The following is a 17,543-nucleotide window of genomic DNA, read 5'->3' on the forward strand; positions in this document are numbered from 1 at the left end:
GAATTCTTTTAGTTGATTTGCTGGGAATTCGGTACAGGGTAATTTTTTGAGAGTTTTTAATAGTAAGCTAATTTGTTTTACTTATAAACTTCTTTAAAATATTCTTCTAGAAAATATTAGCTCAAAATTGTATTTAAGCATGAAGTTTTAGGTACATATATTAAATTTTATCATACTGTAAGCACTCTATTGAACGCGACTAAAACATTTCTAAACGAATCATTTCCGCCATTAAAAAGTTTCCTTAGGCTACGTCCACATGATTCCCAGATTTTACAAATGTCAGTTAAAAACTGTCAGAAATGTCACTTTCTATTTTATTTCTGAATATATTTCTGAAAATACAGACATCTCGGAGTTCTGATAATTATGAACTATCCATATAAGACTTATTTGGTGCATGTCAAGTTTTTTAATGCTTGTTGTCTATGGTTTGACAGTTAGGAATGTCAAAATGTGTTGACAGTTCTGGTTCGTTAGTTTTGACAGTTCCTTAATACAACGCTTCTAAATTGTTGACATTTACTTTTCGCGAATATTAGGATGACTTGCAATTAGCTGTAGAAAAAGAACGGGTAAGAAGGGCCGCGAAAATCTATCACAAGTTGATATTAACAAGCCGATCTCCGATTGATTGGTTGTTGAAATAGTGATTGAGATCCACCACTACAGATTGGCTGAAAGCTAAAATGACGGGAATTAGAAAAGAAGAGGCAGGACAGCTCTTATGATATGAACTTCAATTCTTTTCAAAAATTGTGGATTTCGAACTTTTACTGAGTGAAATAAAATTGACGAAAATAAAAAGTTGAGTAGTGTCGTTAAAAAAATAAACAAAGAGAATAGAAAGTAAAGGAAAAAGTATCAAGTTTGTGACTGTACTAGAAAAATATAAAAAAAGAAAAGTAGTTTTTTTTGTCTTCAATTAATAGTGTTAGTTTTTTTGGGAATCCCAATTTTATTTGTGGGAAATTAGACCTTAACGGTCCATCGTCCATAATATCTTTTATATAATACGAAAACATCCTGAGTTTTCCTCCTATATCGTAAGGTTTCTTAGGCCTATCCTTCAGTGATTCCTTTTGGCTATAAAGCTTTGCAATTTCCTTTTTTTTTATTTCAGGAACATAAGAACGCCCCTGTGGCAGTTTCAATTAAAATCCTATTTTTGACATCAACGTGATATCAAAATTCCAACGCAACTAAATTATTCGACGCTTCGATTAATTTATATTTACTGAACTTATTTCCTCACTACGCTCGTCCTAGTGGCAGCACTTAATTGCTGCTTGTTGCAATTTCGGGTCATTTTGCCTCTTTGCCGCTGTTGTTTGGCAGTACGGCTTTCAGCATAACTCGTGCACATCTTCTATGTGCCGTTTTAAGTTGTTTAAGTGTTCTTATTTTTTAGTTTCTTTACAATTAGTAAATACAAAATTGCAACAGTGGCATCACCGATCCTTATTTTTTTCGTAACCAGGAAAGCACTGCAGTTACGTTGAATGACGTGGTTAGTTATCGACTACTGACTGGTTTTTAAGTCCAACAATTAATCAGCCAAACATCAATCGCATTTGGTCCCAACAAATGAGAGATTTTATCATTAAACACGTATATTTCCCTGTTAACAAGCCCCATTGTTCGTGCGACTTTCTGGACACCTCTTTATTACTTTAAATGTGGATATGTAAAGTCAATGTTTTATGAGAATAAACTAGCAACTTGCACTTTTATTAAAAGGTCTCAAATTATAGTTTTGATTTTCTCTGTATTGACAGTTGTAATCTTTAAAGCTGTCACTTTGGACAATTAAAAAGTAGAAACTCTGTCATTTCTAAAAATGATACAAATTTTACGTGTCACATAGGCATCGAAATTATAATTGCAATTTAGCAAGAAACGTTTCCCCACCGTGTTATTTCTCAAAGATCATAATTAGTCACCGAGATATTGTTCAACGTGAAATATACGCCTTATGTCATTGCACCACAATCTATTTAAGACTTAAAAGATGGAATTCAGCAATTTGACTAATATCATTTGTCATTGTTAATGGGAAATTTTCTTTTAAAATAAAATAAACATCCATTGATTTCACTTCAAAAAATACACAATAACCTCTTAAGAACCTCTGTATCGAAGCAATTATCTGAACGCGCCTAAAATAGTTCATGAACAAACCTTTTCCGCCATTTAAAAATGTCTAAAACTAAGAACAGACAATTGCCAGATGTTGAAATATTGTCACATTTGTCAAGAAAAACAATTTCGGAAAAGTCGGAAATGAGGCGATCGTGTGAACTTTCAATTATTATGTGTACAAATATCGCCAGAAACTTCAATGGAAGAAGGCGTTTGCATTTTTTAATGTGACAGTTGCTCGCTTTAGTGGATTACCTAATTGTCATAATGTTTGACAGCTGTCATTATCATAATGCTTGATATATAGATAATTATGATGTATAAAACATCGTCAGTGAGTGATGAAAATTTAATCACCTAATCATCTAACAGTCAAGTTATTAATTTAATTTCATACTTAATCTGCCAACACAACATTATTTTTTAAACGATTTGTTGGCTATTTTTTAGCTAATTGACAGCTGCTGTCACAGTATTGACTAATCTAAAAATAACTTACACATACCTTAAGTGTCAAACGGTGTCAGCTTGATTCTTAAAATTAATGCCGCATTTTTGTGATTCAACAATTACAAAATAAAGTTCAAGTTTTTTTCACTTCAGTACTTAAAAAAAAAGAAATTTCAAGATATTATTTCTAAAGATTTTCCTAAAATCCTCAATTCCCTGCCTCAAAATCCTAAAATGTACAAAGTTGAATAAATTACTGCAGAAATCCCTCTACAAAAATAACTGATGGAACTCTTAACTTACATTTACGTTTCTAAAGTTAACTAACCCCTTCGTTTGTTATTCTATAGGCTTACAATTCCAAACTTTTTCAAGCCAAAATACTTGCTTGCCCAGTTCCAGTTCTATAAGTTCGAATATTTAAATTTTTTCAAAGTTCTTAAAACAATTAAACTTAGAAATATCTCTTCTCTTCAGGACAACAAAAGCTATAAGTTTAAACAAAAGAAAACTATGTTTAAATTGTTGTAGTTCTATACGTACATACAGAAAAAGGAGCAATGATTTTTGTTCTTTCACAGCTGAGATAACAGAAACAAGGACCTATACTCTTCTATATAGACCAAAAGTGCTAAACAAACTTAATAAATAATTTTCTCAAAATTATTGTCATGCTATTTCATCGTCGCATCTTCATCATCATTATCATTGTCGTCCTCGTAATCGTCGTCGTAGTCTCGACGTCGTCGTCGTCATCGTAGTTGTCTTCGTAGTCCTTGTTGTTGATTCTGAATCTGGAACTGCATGTGCAGTGTGCAGCACTAACGAACCCCTTGGGCACAACCATTATCTCTCCATAATATTGAAAATGAGGACGAACGAAAATAAGAACAAAAAAAAACAGCCTCTCGCTTACCCAAAAATTCCTTAAAATCATCCAAATCTGTTTGAAACGCTAGCGCTGATTGTGCAACACAGCAATGCAGCAGCCTTGGTGTCGTCTGTTCCCGCCATTGCTGTTGCCTCTTCCTCTGCTTTTGGTTCTGGTTCTGCTTCTGCCGCTGTCGTTTTTCGGGATGACATGTGAAATTTTCCTTACCATCGGCTAGCGACTTGTGTTCTCCCTTCCAATTAATGGGACCATCACCACCAGCACCGAAATCATCTCTATCGTTACCCCTATCTTCGTCGTCGTTTACGTCCACTTCATCGTCACATTTATAGTCGAAGTCGTCACATGCAGTAGCGACACCAAATGCAGTTGCACCATTATCAACGTCAGCGGCGGCGTTAGCGCCAGCGCCAGCTCCAACTACATGCATTTTAGCCGAATCCGAACTCAAACTCAAACCCAAATCCAAATCCAGTCCTCCACAAAAGGGATTGATGCTGTTGGCCCGGCATTTTTGGCAATCGTGAATCTCGGGATAGTTGCTGCGGTTGTCATTGTTGTTGTTGGTGTTTTTGATTGTGCACTCGTATCCATCAGGACCGCAAATTTGTTTTTTCATCTGACAGCCAGTGGGATTTTTGAGGTTAACACGTTGCCAACTATTGTGGGTTTGGTGGTGCGATGGCTCCCTAATTCCATTTGAGTGTCCTGCAGCTTTTGCTGCTGTGGCAGTGTTGGTGGCGACAATGATGGCAGCGGCGGCGTCGTCGGTGGTGGTGGTGACAGTAGTCGCGTAAGCATCCTTTATGATGGCTCTGACGGCTGCATTCGTCACGGCATCAGTTTTCCTTGAATCCTCATCTGTTGGCCTTGTCGAAATATATGATGGTGCTGCTATCATTACTGCTGCTGCCTCGGCTCCTGCTGTTTCTACTGATGTTGGTGCGGGTAACGATGAAGATATTAACTGTATTCGGTCTTGAGCTATTCCTGTCGTCGTCGTTGTCATCGTCGTGGATAAATGTTGATGGCAATGATGGCGTTGATTGTGGGTCATCACAGCAGGACCTGAATACTGACCCGGACACGAATACGAACACGGACATGGACACAGGAGAGAGGTCTTCTTTGTAGAATTAATATCGCTCTTAGTTGTTGTTGATGGCCTCGTAGACCGCGCACCCATCATTCTTTGAACTTTGTCATTTATTTGAGTTGGTTGAGGGCAGGGTTGGGAAGGAGAAGAACCTCGCAGCCTCCATCGCTGACACCTACAATCGACGACATTTGAGAAATGATATTTTCTGCCACCATCATCATGGTTGTCGCTACAAAAGGGCGTGTCTCTGAATCGACAATGAGCATCACGGCAGTTGGCAAAGAGGTGTTCCTGATGGTGAGCATAAACCTGCAGGTTGTGGGAGTACTTTGATTTTTTCCCACAAACTGCTTTATCCGCCTTGTCAAGCTTGTCAACTCTAACGTTAACGTCACTAATGTTATGGTGACGATGGTTATGGTGGTGGTGGCGCTTCTTTGCATCCGTTACCGCTTCTGATTCTGCTGATGCTGTCGATAGCTTGAACGACGAACTTGATGATGCCGCCGCCGCCACCGCTGCCGCCTGTTTCTGCTTCATCATTGATTTGGTGTTGTTTGCATTTCCGTTGTCATCTGGACTGGGCGATGATGATGATGATGATAATGATTTTTTGTAATGTCTTGGCCAAATGGACCTTAGCTCCTCCGTTGTCTTCTTCTTTGACTCCGTTGGCAATAGCAATGGCAGTGAGATTCCACCCTCATGCATTTGTTGGCTTGATGATAAAACCGATGATGATGTCGGTGCTGTCAAAGATGGTGATACCGTTGGCGATGATGATAATGGCAGCGCCAGTGGTGGTAGCGACGACAGACCTTTAGCTTGTATTTTTTCCGGTTGTTGTTGTTTTTTGTCATGTTGCAAGGTAAGAAAATTCCTTTGTCGACTTTTCTGTTTGTTTTTGATGTCAGACGGTGCAGTCCTTCGACTTTGACTTTGACTACGACTCTGACTCCAACTCCAAGTCTCACTCTGGTCGTTAGAGAAGTACTTTAAATTCTGATAGTTCTCTCGTGTGATGCTTCTGTAAATACCATTCAATTGGTCTTTGATGAATACATGAAGTTCATTAAGATCTCCCTGGATGGTTTGCATTTCTGATGTTCGAAATTTTTGTATGAGCTGAAATTCATAAGAAAAAAAAAATAAAATGCATTTATTTAAAAAAAATTTTTGTTTTATCATTTATGTTGTTGTTGTTATTTTGAAAGATAAAATTGTGCGGGTTGGGGGAACTTACGAGTAACTTTTCTTTTTCCAAATGGCAGAACATTTGAGTGGGGCTCCTTAAGTTTGTTTGGTATTCTTTTGAAATGCTTGCAGTTGCTCGGTCTCGAGTTGACGATGAGTTAGGTCTGTTGCAATGTTTTGAAAACTTAACTTCAAGTTTGTCACTTAAGTGAAAATAAAAACAAATAAATTTATAGTTAATTTTTTTTGGTCAAAGGTTTGCTTTGAATTGATTTTTTTTCTTTTTTCTTGAATGTTTCTTTTTTAAAAAGTTGAATAAAGAAAAAACCCAATTAAAAAACTCTACACTGATTTGAAGAAAATGAAATTAACTCTTTGAGAAAGATGTTTTTGTTTTTGCACAGTCAAACAAATTTTGTTTGTGTTTTAATAAAAATTTCATAAAACAAAGAAATAATTAAAAGAAAAAATCAAAGGTTAGAAAACGTTTTGTAGTTCAAGAAATTCGTATTGTTTTTGTGAAAAAACTTGGAACATTTAAATGATTATGATTAAGTTGTGAGAGTTGTGAGGTAAAAAAGGTCCTCACTTTGAGTTGAGCTTTTTGTGTGATTTACATACGTTCTTTGAATATTGTTCAATTGTTCAGTATTAAAGATTAGAATTGGTATTGTAAATTTAAAGCTTCTTAAAAAGTTTAATTTTAAAAGTAGGTTTTTATAATTTTGTTCCTTTTTTTTAACAGAGAAAACACTCAAGAAATTGTGTGAACAATTGCATGACATTTTATGAGCTAGATATTTAAAAGGAGAAAATATACGACAGCTGTCACTTTTGAAGCTAATAGCTTTTGGGGGATTTGACACATGAAAATTACGCTATTCGATTATTTTAAAAGAATGCAATCTTTCGGGAATGCAATCGTAGTAAATCATTTATTTAATTCAACTCAAAGATCCAGTCCAATCAGCAATCATATGACCTTAAAAAGACTGATATAATTTTGTCTCCAATTATTTGAGACTTAAGACATTTTTTGCAATTACTTGAAGCATTTGGTTGAAGATTTTGAATACTTGAGTGAAATTTCAAAGTCTCAAATGATTGCAATTATTGAATGCATTTGAATGTTTAAAGAAAAATGATGGTTGAAGATTACAAGTTTAAATTCCTTTAGGATTGAATTTCAATCTCTCTATTGAAGTTATAAAAGATTGTATTTTTTACAACCTTAAAAACAGTATTAAAATAGGTTGAAAATGTAGGCTTATGATCTAAGTTGTGTAAAGAATCGAATAACTGAGATTATTGCCTTTTGTAGCCAGCGTTTCTCTAGAAGACCATAGTTTGTTGATTTCACTTCAATCTATGATCGCATTTAAGGCTGGGGGCAATGATTATTGTTAAAAAGCCTTTAAATCTTTAAAGTCTCGCTGTTAAGTGTGGTTTTTATACGCACATGACATTGCTATATTTTATGAATGTAATCGAAAGATATTGATGTCAATGCTGTTTGCCTTTAACAAGAAAGCTTAACCTACAACAACAGCAATAAAATAATTAGAATATTGCAAGTTTCCTGACCATGTAATTTCCAAAGGAGGTGATCCACCGAGATCTTGTGATTTAAAGTCTTTATACTTTTTTCCAATGTTTCCCAATAGATCAAAACATTAAAGATAAAATTCGTGAAATTATCAAGTCGTAAATATGAAAATTGGTCATTTAAAATTTCATGAAAACATATGGTGGTGCTATTATGGTCTTGGCTGCGATTTAGCTGACAATCTTCATCATTCTTAATGGCAAGCTTTTTCCTTTCCGATGAAAGAAAACTTCTATTTATTTCTTTTAAAAAAATAATTGTTTTTCAAATATCAAAATGAAACTTCTTAAAATTAAATGCACGACTGATTTCCATGAAATCTACTACTCTATCCAAATTCTCCATTTTAAAATTGCGCCTATAATTGATATTTTTCTTGAACGTGTGGTTTTCAATATGGAAATTCTATTTTCTGAGTTGGTTTTTTGACAACTTTCACTTGATTTATGCTCAGTTTGGTTGAAAAGTTTTCATCAATGAACTCTGGGCCTTACTTTGGGTTTTCTTGTGAAACTACTGAGGAAATGTCGTTGAAAGTTATTCATTTCATACCAAGTACTGTAGGTTTTTGATAACTTACATTCAATGTTCTACTTATTTCGTTAAATATCACGTACATCTATAATAACTCTCTGACACAATTCGACTCAAAAATGATTGCAATTCTTAAAACCATTTCGAACACTGAATTCTGTCCCATCTCTATCCTTCCTTTTTAGTTCAAAGTTTTGAAAAAATTGAATGCAGAAACAGCTTACGGCCCCTCTTTTCCAAAAATTCATTTTAGCTCCATAACAGCTTAGGTCAGGTCACAGTAGTGCGGCAATACTTCACGACATCAAAAAAAACAAGAACATCGTAGACGATAGTACAGTGGTGTTTCTGGTACTTTTATTTAAAGGCATTTGATCCCATCGATCACAAATGTATGTGTTTAAAGTTACAAAAAATCTATAACTTATCAACAGAAGCTTATCTATCTATCTATCTTGCAGACGCTAAAGCGATTTATGACTTCTTATTAATTCTTTGTGGAGTTCCCCAAGGCTCTATAGTTAGCCCTGGATTGTGTTAAAAATTTAATGAAGTCCTCTTAGCTATAACATTATGGTTAGTCAAATGTGTTCGTACTCTTACTACTTACTTAAGGTGGCGCTACAGTCCGGGGCGGACCTGGGCCTCAACCAACATGCGTCTCCAGCCAGCTCGGTCCCTAGCTAGGTGTCTCCAGTTTCGCACGCCAAGTTGGTTGAGGTCCTCTCCCACCTGGGTGCTCCACCTGAGTCGCGGTCTTCCTCTACTGCGCCGTCCCTCGGGATTGGATTCGAAGACCTTCCGGGCTGGAGCGTTGATGTCCATCCGCTCTACATGACCTAGCCAACTTAGCCGTTGGACTTTAATTCTGCTAACTAGGTCAGTCTCGCTGTACAGCCCGTACAGTTTGTCGTTATATCTTCTCCTCCATTCTCCATCTATGCGTACAGGACCAAAAATCACCCGAAGATTTTTTCTCTCGAAGCATCCTTAGACGCTCTCATCTTTCTTTGACAGGGTCCAGGCCTCAGCGCCATAAATGAGTACCGGGATGATGAGTGTCTTATAGATGGTGATTTTACATGCTCGAGGAACGACTTTACTTCTCAATTGCCTTCTAAGTCCAAAGAAGCAGCGATTTGCAAGAGTTATTCTTCGTTTGATTTCAGCGCTGGTGTCGTTGTCTGCATTAATAGCGGTGCCTAGGTAGACAAAGTCCCTAACTACCTCAAAGTTATAGCTGTCCATGGTGACGTTTTGTACAAGACGTCGTTGTTCAGTGTCCTTTTTTGATGACACCATATACTTGGTCTTGCCCTCATTGACAACTAAACCCATCTTCTTCACTTCCGTCGCAATGCTCAAAAACGCTCCACTGACATCACGCTTCGATCTTCCAATTATGTCAATATCATCCGCGTATCCGAGTAATTGGATGGACCTTTTGAAGATTGTGCCTCTAGTGTTGAGGGTTGAGTTTTGCACAATTCTTTCCAGAACGATGTTGAAGAAGTCACATGACAGTGCATCGCCTTGTCTGAAACCTTTTTTGACATCAAATGAATCGGTAAGATCTTTTCCGACCTTGATAGAGCAGCGTGTATTCTCCATCGTCATTCTGCACAAACGGATAAGTTTGACAGGGATGCCAAAACTAGATATTGCTCGGTAGAGCTCTTCCCTATAGATGCTGTCATACGCGGCTTTAAAATCGATAAAGAGATGGTGGGTATCGATTTGAAGCTCCTGGGTTTTTTCCAAGATCTGCCGTAGTGTGAATATTTGGTCGATAGTGGACTTTGCTGGTCTGAAGCCACACTGATAAGGACCAATCAGGTTGTTGACGAATGGCTTCAGACGTTCACATATAACGGCAGAGAGGATCTTATACGCAATGTTAACGAGACTGATGCCTCTGTAGTTGGTGCAATTAAGAGGGTCTCCTTTCTTATGTTTCGGGCACACTATGCAGAGATTCCTCTTATCAGGCATGCTTTCTTCCGACCATATTTTGCAGATGAGTTGATGCATGCTCCCTACCAAGTAGTCGCCTGCTGCTTTTAATAGTTCGGCAAGGATGCCATCAGCTCCAGAAATTTTGTATGACTTCAGTTTAGATATAGTTATCTTCACTTCGTCTAGGTTGGGTAGGCGGAATTGTTGATTTACATCGCCTAGGTTGAGTGGTTCCATTTCCCTTATAGCAGAATTCGGTTCGTCATCGCCGTTATATATGTAATTTTGAGAAGTGATCTTTCCATATTCTCAGCAACGACTGCGGTTCTACTACGATGTTCCCCTGATCGTCTTTACAGGCTTCGGTTCGTGACTGGTACCCTTGGGAGGTTTTTTTTACCTTTTGGTAAAATTTACGAACCTCATTCCTGTTGTGACCTCCCTCTATCTCCTCGATCGCGCGCTTCTTATGCTCTCTTTTTTTCCGTCTAAGGAGCCGGTGTTCCTCTCTCCTCTTCTGCTCGAAGAGCTCGCGAGCAGCTCTAGTCCTTTTGTGCAGCGCGGTTTTGTATGCCTCTTGTTTCGCTGCGTGCGCTTGCCCGCATTCGTCGTCAAAACCAAGGATTTCGCTGTGGTGGCCGAGTGAAAGCTAGCACTTCAGAGGCGGCATCTCTGATGGCTGCAAGGTAATGTTGCTACTGGTTTTCAGTGCTTAATGCAGGCAGCATAGGACTCCTTAAGAGGTTTATAATTGTTTGAAGTAAAGCTGGACTCTCAGCCAAAATTATAATTTCATCAGCATACGAAGATGGTGAGTTCAGAATGTAGGTCATTTAAGAACAAGACAAAAGGCAGAGCGCTCAGAACGCAACCTTGTCTACCGCGTTTGCTCGTTCCAAAGAAATTATAGATACTGTTTCCATCCCAGACGGCGGCAACTGTATCTTGGTATAATAGTTTGATAATTTTAACCATTTTCATCGAGATGCCCAATGTTATAAGTTTGTGAATAAGAGCTTCTCTGTTAATATTGTCGAACGCAGCTTTTAAATCTACGAACCAAGCATAAAGTTTCTTTTTCTGGCTTTAGTTGCAGCTGAATAAGGCATAAAAGATTGAAAATCTGATCAATAGTACTTTAATCTTTTCGATATGCAGCCTGGAATTCATTGAGTATATTGTTGTTTTTGATCCAAATAGTGAGGCGGCTTAGGAGAACTGAGGTGAATAATTTGTAGAGGGTATCTAAAAATGAGAGACCACGATAGTTAGATACAAGACTAGCGTCACCTTTTTTGAAGAGCGGAAAGATAATTGATTTTTTGAAGGATGTTGGTATTGTTTCTGTTCGTAGATTCTTTTCAGCAAAGTATGAACCTCCCCAATAAAAGAATTACTCGCATTTTTATAAAACTCATTTGGAATGCCGTCTACACCTGGAACTTTGTTTTCTTTTAAAGACTCAATGGCAATCTTTACTTCATTCAAATCAATTGGATAATCAAGTGCAGGTATTTCAACTTGATTTGTTTCACAGGAATATTCTCGACTGCTTAATCGATCTGAATTAAGAGAGTTTTCGAAATATGACATGAATTAAAAAGCTGTAATTTGGGTTCCAGTATTCGTAGGATTACCGCGTATCTCTTGGGCCAGTTTCCACCAATCTTTTGCTGTGTTAATTCTTGCAAGTCGACTGGTAGTACGATCTTTGTTTTTCTTTACAGGGCTTTGTACTTCTTATTTGCTTCACAATAGTTTTTTCTGCTTGCATCGAGATTATATTTTCTGTTAATGTTGAGTAGCTTAAGTGAGGATTTTCGAGCTTTATGACAATCAATAACAAACCAGGGTTTCTTTCGCTCAAACTTGACATTGGTATTAGTAGGGTTCCCGTATGCTGAACAGATACACTCTTTTAAGGAGTTGCATCGTGTTTCAACAGGAGTTTTTGCACAGCAACTTCATCAACCTTTATACCTTTACAATTTAGTTCTCTTTATTTAGACGTTAGAGTCAAAAATGTATTCCTCGTTTCTCAAACCTTATTTCAGAGCTCCAATTATTATTTCTTTTTCGCATTTTATCAATGAAGTTAAGCTATCTTACAAAAAAATGTAAATTTTAAAATTAAGCTGTTAATAATCTTATTCGGTTTCTAAGTTCCTGAGAAAATTTTAAAGCAAAAGAGCTGTTCAATATTTGTAATGTATTGGCTCCAAGTTAAGAAAAACAATTTAAAGTAAATTTGATAACAAATTATCAGACCTTTTTTTGAAAAATTATGAGTTATATTTGCTCTTTTAATAAACCGCAAATTTGCATTTTAAAATTGTCATTCCGTAGTTGAACCGTGTATTGTTCTATTTTTAGCAAAGATTATAGTTTTCAAAAGTGACAGCAGCACAAATAGCGTGTTCTCCAAAATGAAACTTCTTATTAAAAAAGCCTGTATAAATAAAACAAAAACCTATTACCATCTTCTTTTCAAACATCATTCAATTTCTTCTAAAAAATGTATCAAATCATTGATATTAACTTTTTTTTTCTTCTATTTCCAGGTAAGTGATCCCATGAATCATGGACATTAAATAAGGACACACATAATAATATTCTTCATCAAATTTTCAAAATATCAGTATGTATAATCAAAATAAATAAACTAAAATATTCTAATTTTGTGTTCGTCCTCTCGATATGACAACTGTGAGTATAGGTAACATAATCAAAACTATTTCCCTAACTTTGTCAAAACTTTTGCTAAACTTTAAATTATAATAATAATCAAAATAGAAGAATGTAGTGATATTTCAGACAAAGAGAGTGAGAAAAAGAGAGAAGAGAATGAAAAAACTAAAGTCCTTTTTATTTTTTCTTCATTCCGTTTTGAAATCGGTAGCTCACACATTTTTCTAAAAGTTTCTTTTTTCTCCTATTTTTTTTTTTTGAAAAACTAAACAGAAAAAAAGGAACTCAAACAATAACTTTTGCAATAAGCTGATTTTTTTTATCCTTCGTCCGTCGACGTCCAACGTCCGTCGTCCGTCGGTGGTGGTGGTCGACCATGATTTTTTATAACACAGGTCGTTTTTTTTCGTTTCCATAGAAGAGCCCAAGTACTGCGAGCTGATGTCTTCTTGTCCAAAGGGTTAAGTAAAGTTAAACAAAAATAAAAGGCTCAACGAAAAGAACAGAAAAAAAAGCTATCTGAAAATTCATATTTTCTTTGCAAAATACTCACGCTATAAAATCCTGCAAAGTTGGTTCTTCCTCGTTTCCTTTTTGTTCATCAGGATTTTCTCCTTGTTTTTTATCTAGCATCAGACTCAAACCACGTTTGCTTTGCACTTTTGAATTTTCTTGAACTGACCCACCACCGCCGCCACCGGTGGACTCCCCATAAGGCCTGCCATCCGAAGGCGCAGATAAGAAACACGATGAGGAAGAGGTCCTTTGCAATTCCCGCTGTCATATAATATGTACAAAGGACGAATGAGAAATACAAAAAAATGAAAGCAATAATAAAAAGTATTTGAAAAAGTGTGTGTATATATTTGTACATTTAATAATTTTTATGTTTGACCTCTTCTCCTCTGTCCTTTGCTGTAATTTCTTTTGTTATAAATAAAGTGAGCATAAAGTCAAAAATATAAACGCGTATCCAGTCCTCGTACATATGTTTAAAAGATTTCTATGTATGTATATGTTTTTGGTTTAAAGAGACAAATTATATTTTTAACATAATGCAGATTCCATTTATCCTTTTCACTTACCTGAAAGTTGGAAAGTTCAGTCTCCAACTGAGCGATAATCCTTTGAGTGTCACGCGAGAATGGATTGTTTTTAATTTTTAAAATCTCAATTGTATCTTGCAAAGACCTTTGTAAAAAGAAATACATACACATAAACAAATCTATATGCATTTAAAATAAATGTTTAAAGTTTATTTTCTTCATGTAAACGTATTTTTAAATGAAATGCCAGAAGAACTATTAGCTTTAAAATGAAAGAAAATAAAACAAGTATACGCCCTGTTTGCCAGAAATAAATTAAAGAAACTAAAAAAGGGTTGAACAAAAACGAACGAAAGGAACAAATGCAACGAAAGAAAGAAAACTGAAAACATTGAATGGAAGAAAAGAAGAATTAATTAAATGCCACATTGCAAAATGAGCAATCTTACTTAGAGCTCAGGTTGAATTCAAAATGATATATTGAGTTGTGCAAAGTCAAAAAATATTTTTATTTTCTCAAGTACCACAAAAAGACCTGATAGAGGACTGCACTAAGATAGAAAAGAAATAATAAAAAAAAGGAGCTTGGTGCAGAGGTTTTGAACAGCAAAAAAAAAACAAAAATATATATCAAATTATTTAAATTTAGCCATTTTCATAAAAGTCTTAAAAACAACTTCCTGATTTTCGAGCAGTACTCGAAATATTTTTGTTTATTTGCTAAAAAGGCTTGCAAAGATTATTTTTTGTATTCAAGTGGAATTTTGAAGAAGTTTTTGCTTTTGTATGAAATGTTTGAGTTTACCAATTTTAAAATAATTCTCTTCAATGAATATGATGTTTTACAAAAGAATCTGCAAAGATTAAGTTTTCACACCAAAAAGTCATCGTTCCTTAAGGAACCTTGTTGATTGTTTGATATTCAATGATTCAAACACTATTTTTTCTATTAATAAACGGAACTCAAAAGTGTAAAAGTTGCGAGTATTTTCAATATTTTCAACCTTTTTGAGAAACTTGCAATCGGTCCAATTTGTCGAAATGAATTGAAAGGAATATATTTTTGGAAAAAAATAATCAATGGTTTCATTTATAAATCAAAATAAAACTAAAAACAAAATTTTTATCACCTCGGAAACTTTACGAACAAAAACTGATTTTATGTCCAAAATAATTTTGGGCAATAAAAAATAACGTTTCTTACATCTGGTAAAGTTTTGAGAATTTTTTGTACAAAAAATAAAAACCTAAAACAAAACACAAGTACTTGGTAAACATTTACTTTAGACTCAATTATCTTTTAAAAAATTTTAAATATTGGCTTCAAAGTATTTTTATCTCACAGAAGATATTGTTTTTGACATTCTGTACATTTTTTTTATAAAAATCCAACGGTCAGTTTTTTTCATACAAAAAATACGACGCGAAATTGTCAAAATTATCGGTTTTCGAAATCTCGTGAATAATAGAAGACATTGACTTCAAATTAATCGCTAAACAATTAAAATTGGTTTTCGACTAAAAATCTTGCTAACTAAAATTGATTTTGAAAACAAACTATTTCATCATATGCAAAATATTGTAATTAATTTAAAATTGTTTTTAAAATAGTTCAACAGACAGGATGGGAAGTTATCAGTGTAAGTCGCATCCAAACCTCTTTTTTGTTTTATTAATGTGTAGTGTTTTCCAATCGGAGGTTTCATTTTGAAATCAATAAACAAGGATTATTTTTTAAGACAGATAAATATAAACATATTTGTTGGTGAAACAATGAAAGAAGATATTAGCCAAGGTGGCCATAATTTTTTTATGATTTTTTCATGCATAGTTCGCGGTTCTATGTCACCGTAATCTACACATCTTTCCATCTTTAAGGTCTTGAATCAAGCTGCAGAGCTTTGCCACAGTCCTTAGCATTAACTTGGTTTCAAACAAAAAAGTCTTAATGTGTTTAAATATCATCAAAATCTTGATGGGAAATTATGATCACTATTTCGAGAAATATGACTCGTGGAAACGTCGATTTTTTAATTAATTTTAATTAATAATTTTTAATTTGTCAATTTTAACACTTTTTTGAAACGTTTAAAATGAAATGTTTAAAGATGACAGCTTTAAAAGTGATAGTTGTCCAAACAGAGGGCTATTTAAAATCAAATCTTTTTTTGGAAAGCACATCAAATATTCTACAGGGTTCTTTTTTATAGCGAGTAGATTTTTGCCCCCCCCCCCCCACGAGGTGCCCATTTTTTTTTTGGTGAAATCTGTCAAATCTTTTGTTTATTATCCAATTGTTTATGACAAATTATCATTGCAATTTACACGATTAAACAGCACGTTCAATTGATAAAACTTTATTATCAAAATGAGTGTTCACTAACGCAAACGTTGCACGTATTGCGCTCATTTCAGGATAGACGTGGTGGCCCTTCACAGTCGACTATTCAACGTTTTGTGGCCAAATTTGAGACAACCGGTTCAGTAAACAGTCAGCCAACACTTCTACGGTCAAGGAACGCAAGATTGGCCCAAAAATCGCCGCGGTCCTTGAGTGCGTACAGCAGAACCCGAGGCATGCTATTTATTGCTCGCCCTGGCCTTTCGCAGACTTCAACTGGACGAATTTTGCATCAGGACTTGGGGCTACACTCGTTTAAGATGCAACTGACTCAGGAACTCAAAGTTCTTGATCATAGCCTATGCCATTTGTTCGCTGACTGGACTTTGAGTCGTTTTAGAGAGGACCACAATTTTGTCCGAAAAATCATCTTTAGTGACCAATCGCACTTTTGGATGAATTGGGACGACATACACCAACCCACGCGATGTTTACCAAAAAAGTTACCGTTTGGTGTGGATTTTTGGCCGGCGACTTAATTGGGTAGTACTTTTTGAAAATGACCTTGGTGAGGCAGTCACGGTCAGCAGCAAGCATAGCTATGATAACTAATTTCTTATGGTGCAAATTAAACCATGTAGACCTAGACGACAAGTGGTTCCAGAAAGATGGCGCTAAGTGTGAACGCCACTACATCTACACAAAGCATCTACCCAGCCTTATTAAAAAACCCTATATAAACTAAATACCCTAATTTTTCTCGTTTTTTAGTTTTTGATAATCTTGAACCTAATAATAATTATTTTTCTAGTTTAAGACAACTTAATCAACTTTTATTTGAATTTAAAAGTCATATAACTTCTTTCAAAACTAAAAATCTGTTATTGATTGATTTTTTTAAAGTTGTTTTTATTCAAAGTTTCACAACAAAGTATGCTTAAACTTAGTTCTTGAGTTAAGTGTTTGGGGACAAAATAATATCTTTCTTTCAAAATGGTTAAGCTTATGAAAAAATATATCACACAAAAACGGTCACAAATCGAATGCTTGAAAAAAGTTTAATTAATTATAAGAACGGGTGATTTTTAAAAGCTATAGGAAAGTTTTTCAAAAAAAAAACACATAAAGTTAAAAAAACAATGTATGACATTTTATTTGAATCGATATTATGGTCCATATTATTTAATGTTTGAAGATTATTTCATGCAAATGTTGATCTTTACTGAGCCTCAAATGGTCCATCCGCTTAGTCCAATTATGGCATACTCTTTCCAATATTTTTGTCGGTATTTCACGAATAAATACTTAAATGTTATTTTCAAATGCGTCAATTGAAACGGGTTTGTGTGTATAGACATGAGCTTTAACATAGCCCCACAAAAAAAGTTAAATCGCACGATCAAGGCGGCCAATTGACCTGTCCCGAACGTGAAGTAAAATGTTCACCGAACTCGCCTCTCAATAAGTTAATTGTTGCGCGTACTGTGTGCGGCACTTGAGTTCGAACTCTACGTAAGCGTCTTGGTGGTTTTATGTCCAATAATGTAAATTTGGTGCTAAATTTAGTCATAATAGCCCGAATAGCCGCTTCAGTA

The 17,543-nt window shown here is 35.3% G+C and overlaps 1 protein-coding gene across 1 annotated transcript in view; it reads right to left on the reverse strand.

Annotated features, from left to right (window-relative positions):
* LOC129944439 (uncharacterized) overlaps positions 1–17,543 on the reverse strand; it is an 85,732-nt gene that overhangs the window by 21,500 nt on the left and 46,689 nt on the right. The window contains exons 3-6 of the mRNA XM_056053866.1: positions 13,647–13,752; positions 13,115–13,338; positions 5,827–5,980; positions 3,509–5,708 (exon numbers count right to left, since the gene is read on the reverse strand). Of these exons, the coding sequence (XP_055909841.1) occupies positions 3,509–5,708; positions 5,827–5,980; positions 13,115–13,338; positions 13,647–13,752 (2,684 nt within the window). The remainder of the gene's footprint in view (positions 1–3,508; positions 5,709–5,826; positions 5,981–13,114; positions 13,339–13,646; positions 13,753–17,543) is intronic.

This window comes from Eupeodes corollae, chromosome 2, assembly GCF_945859685.1.
Source record: "Eupeodes corollae chromosome 2, idEupCoro1.1, whole genome shotgun sequence".
Taxonomy (NCBI): Eukaryota; Metazoa; Arthropoda; class Insecta; order Diptera; family Syrphidae; genus Eupeodes; species Eupeodes corollae.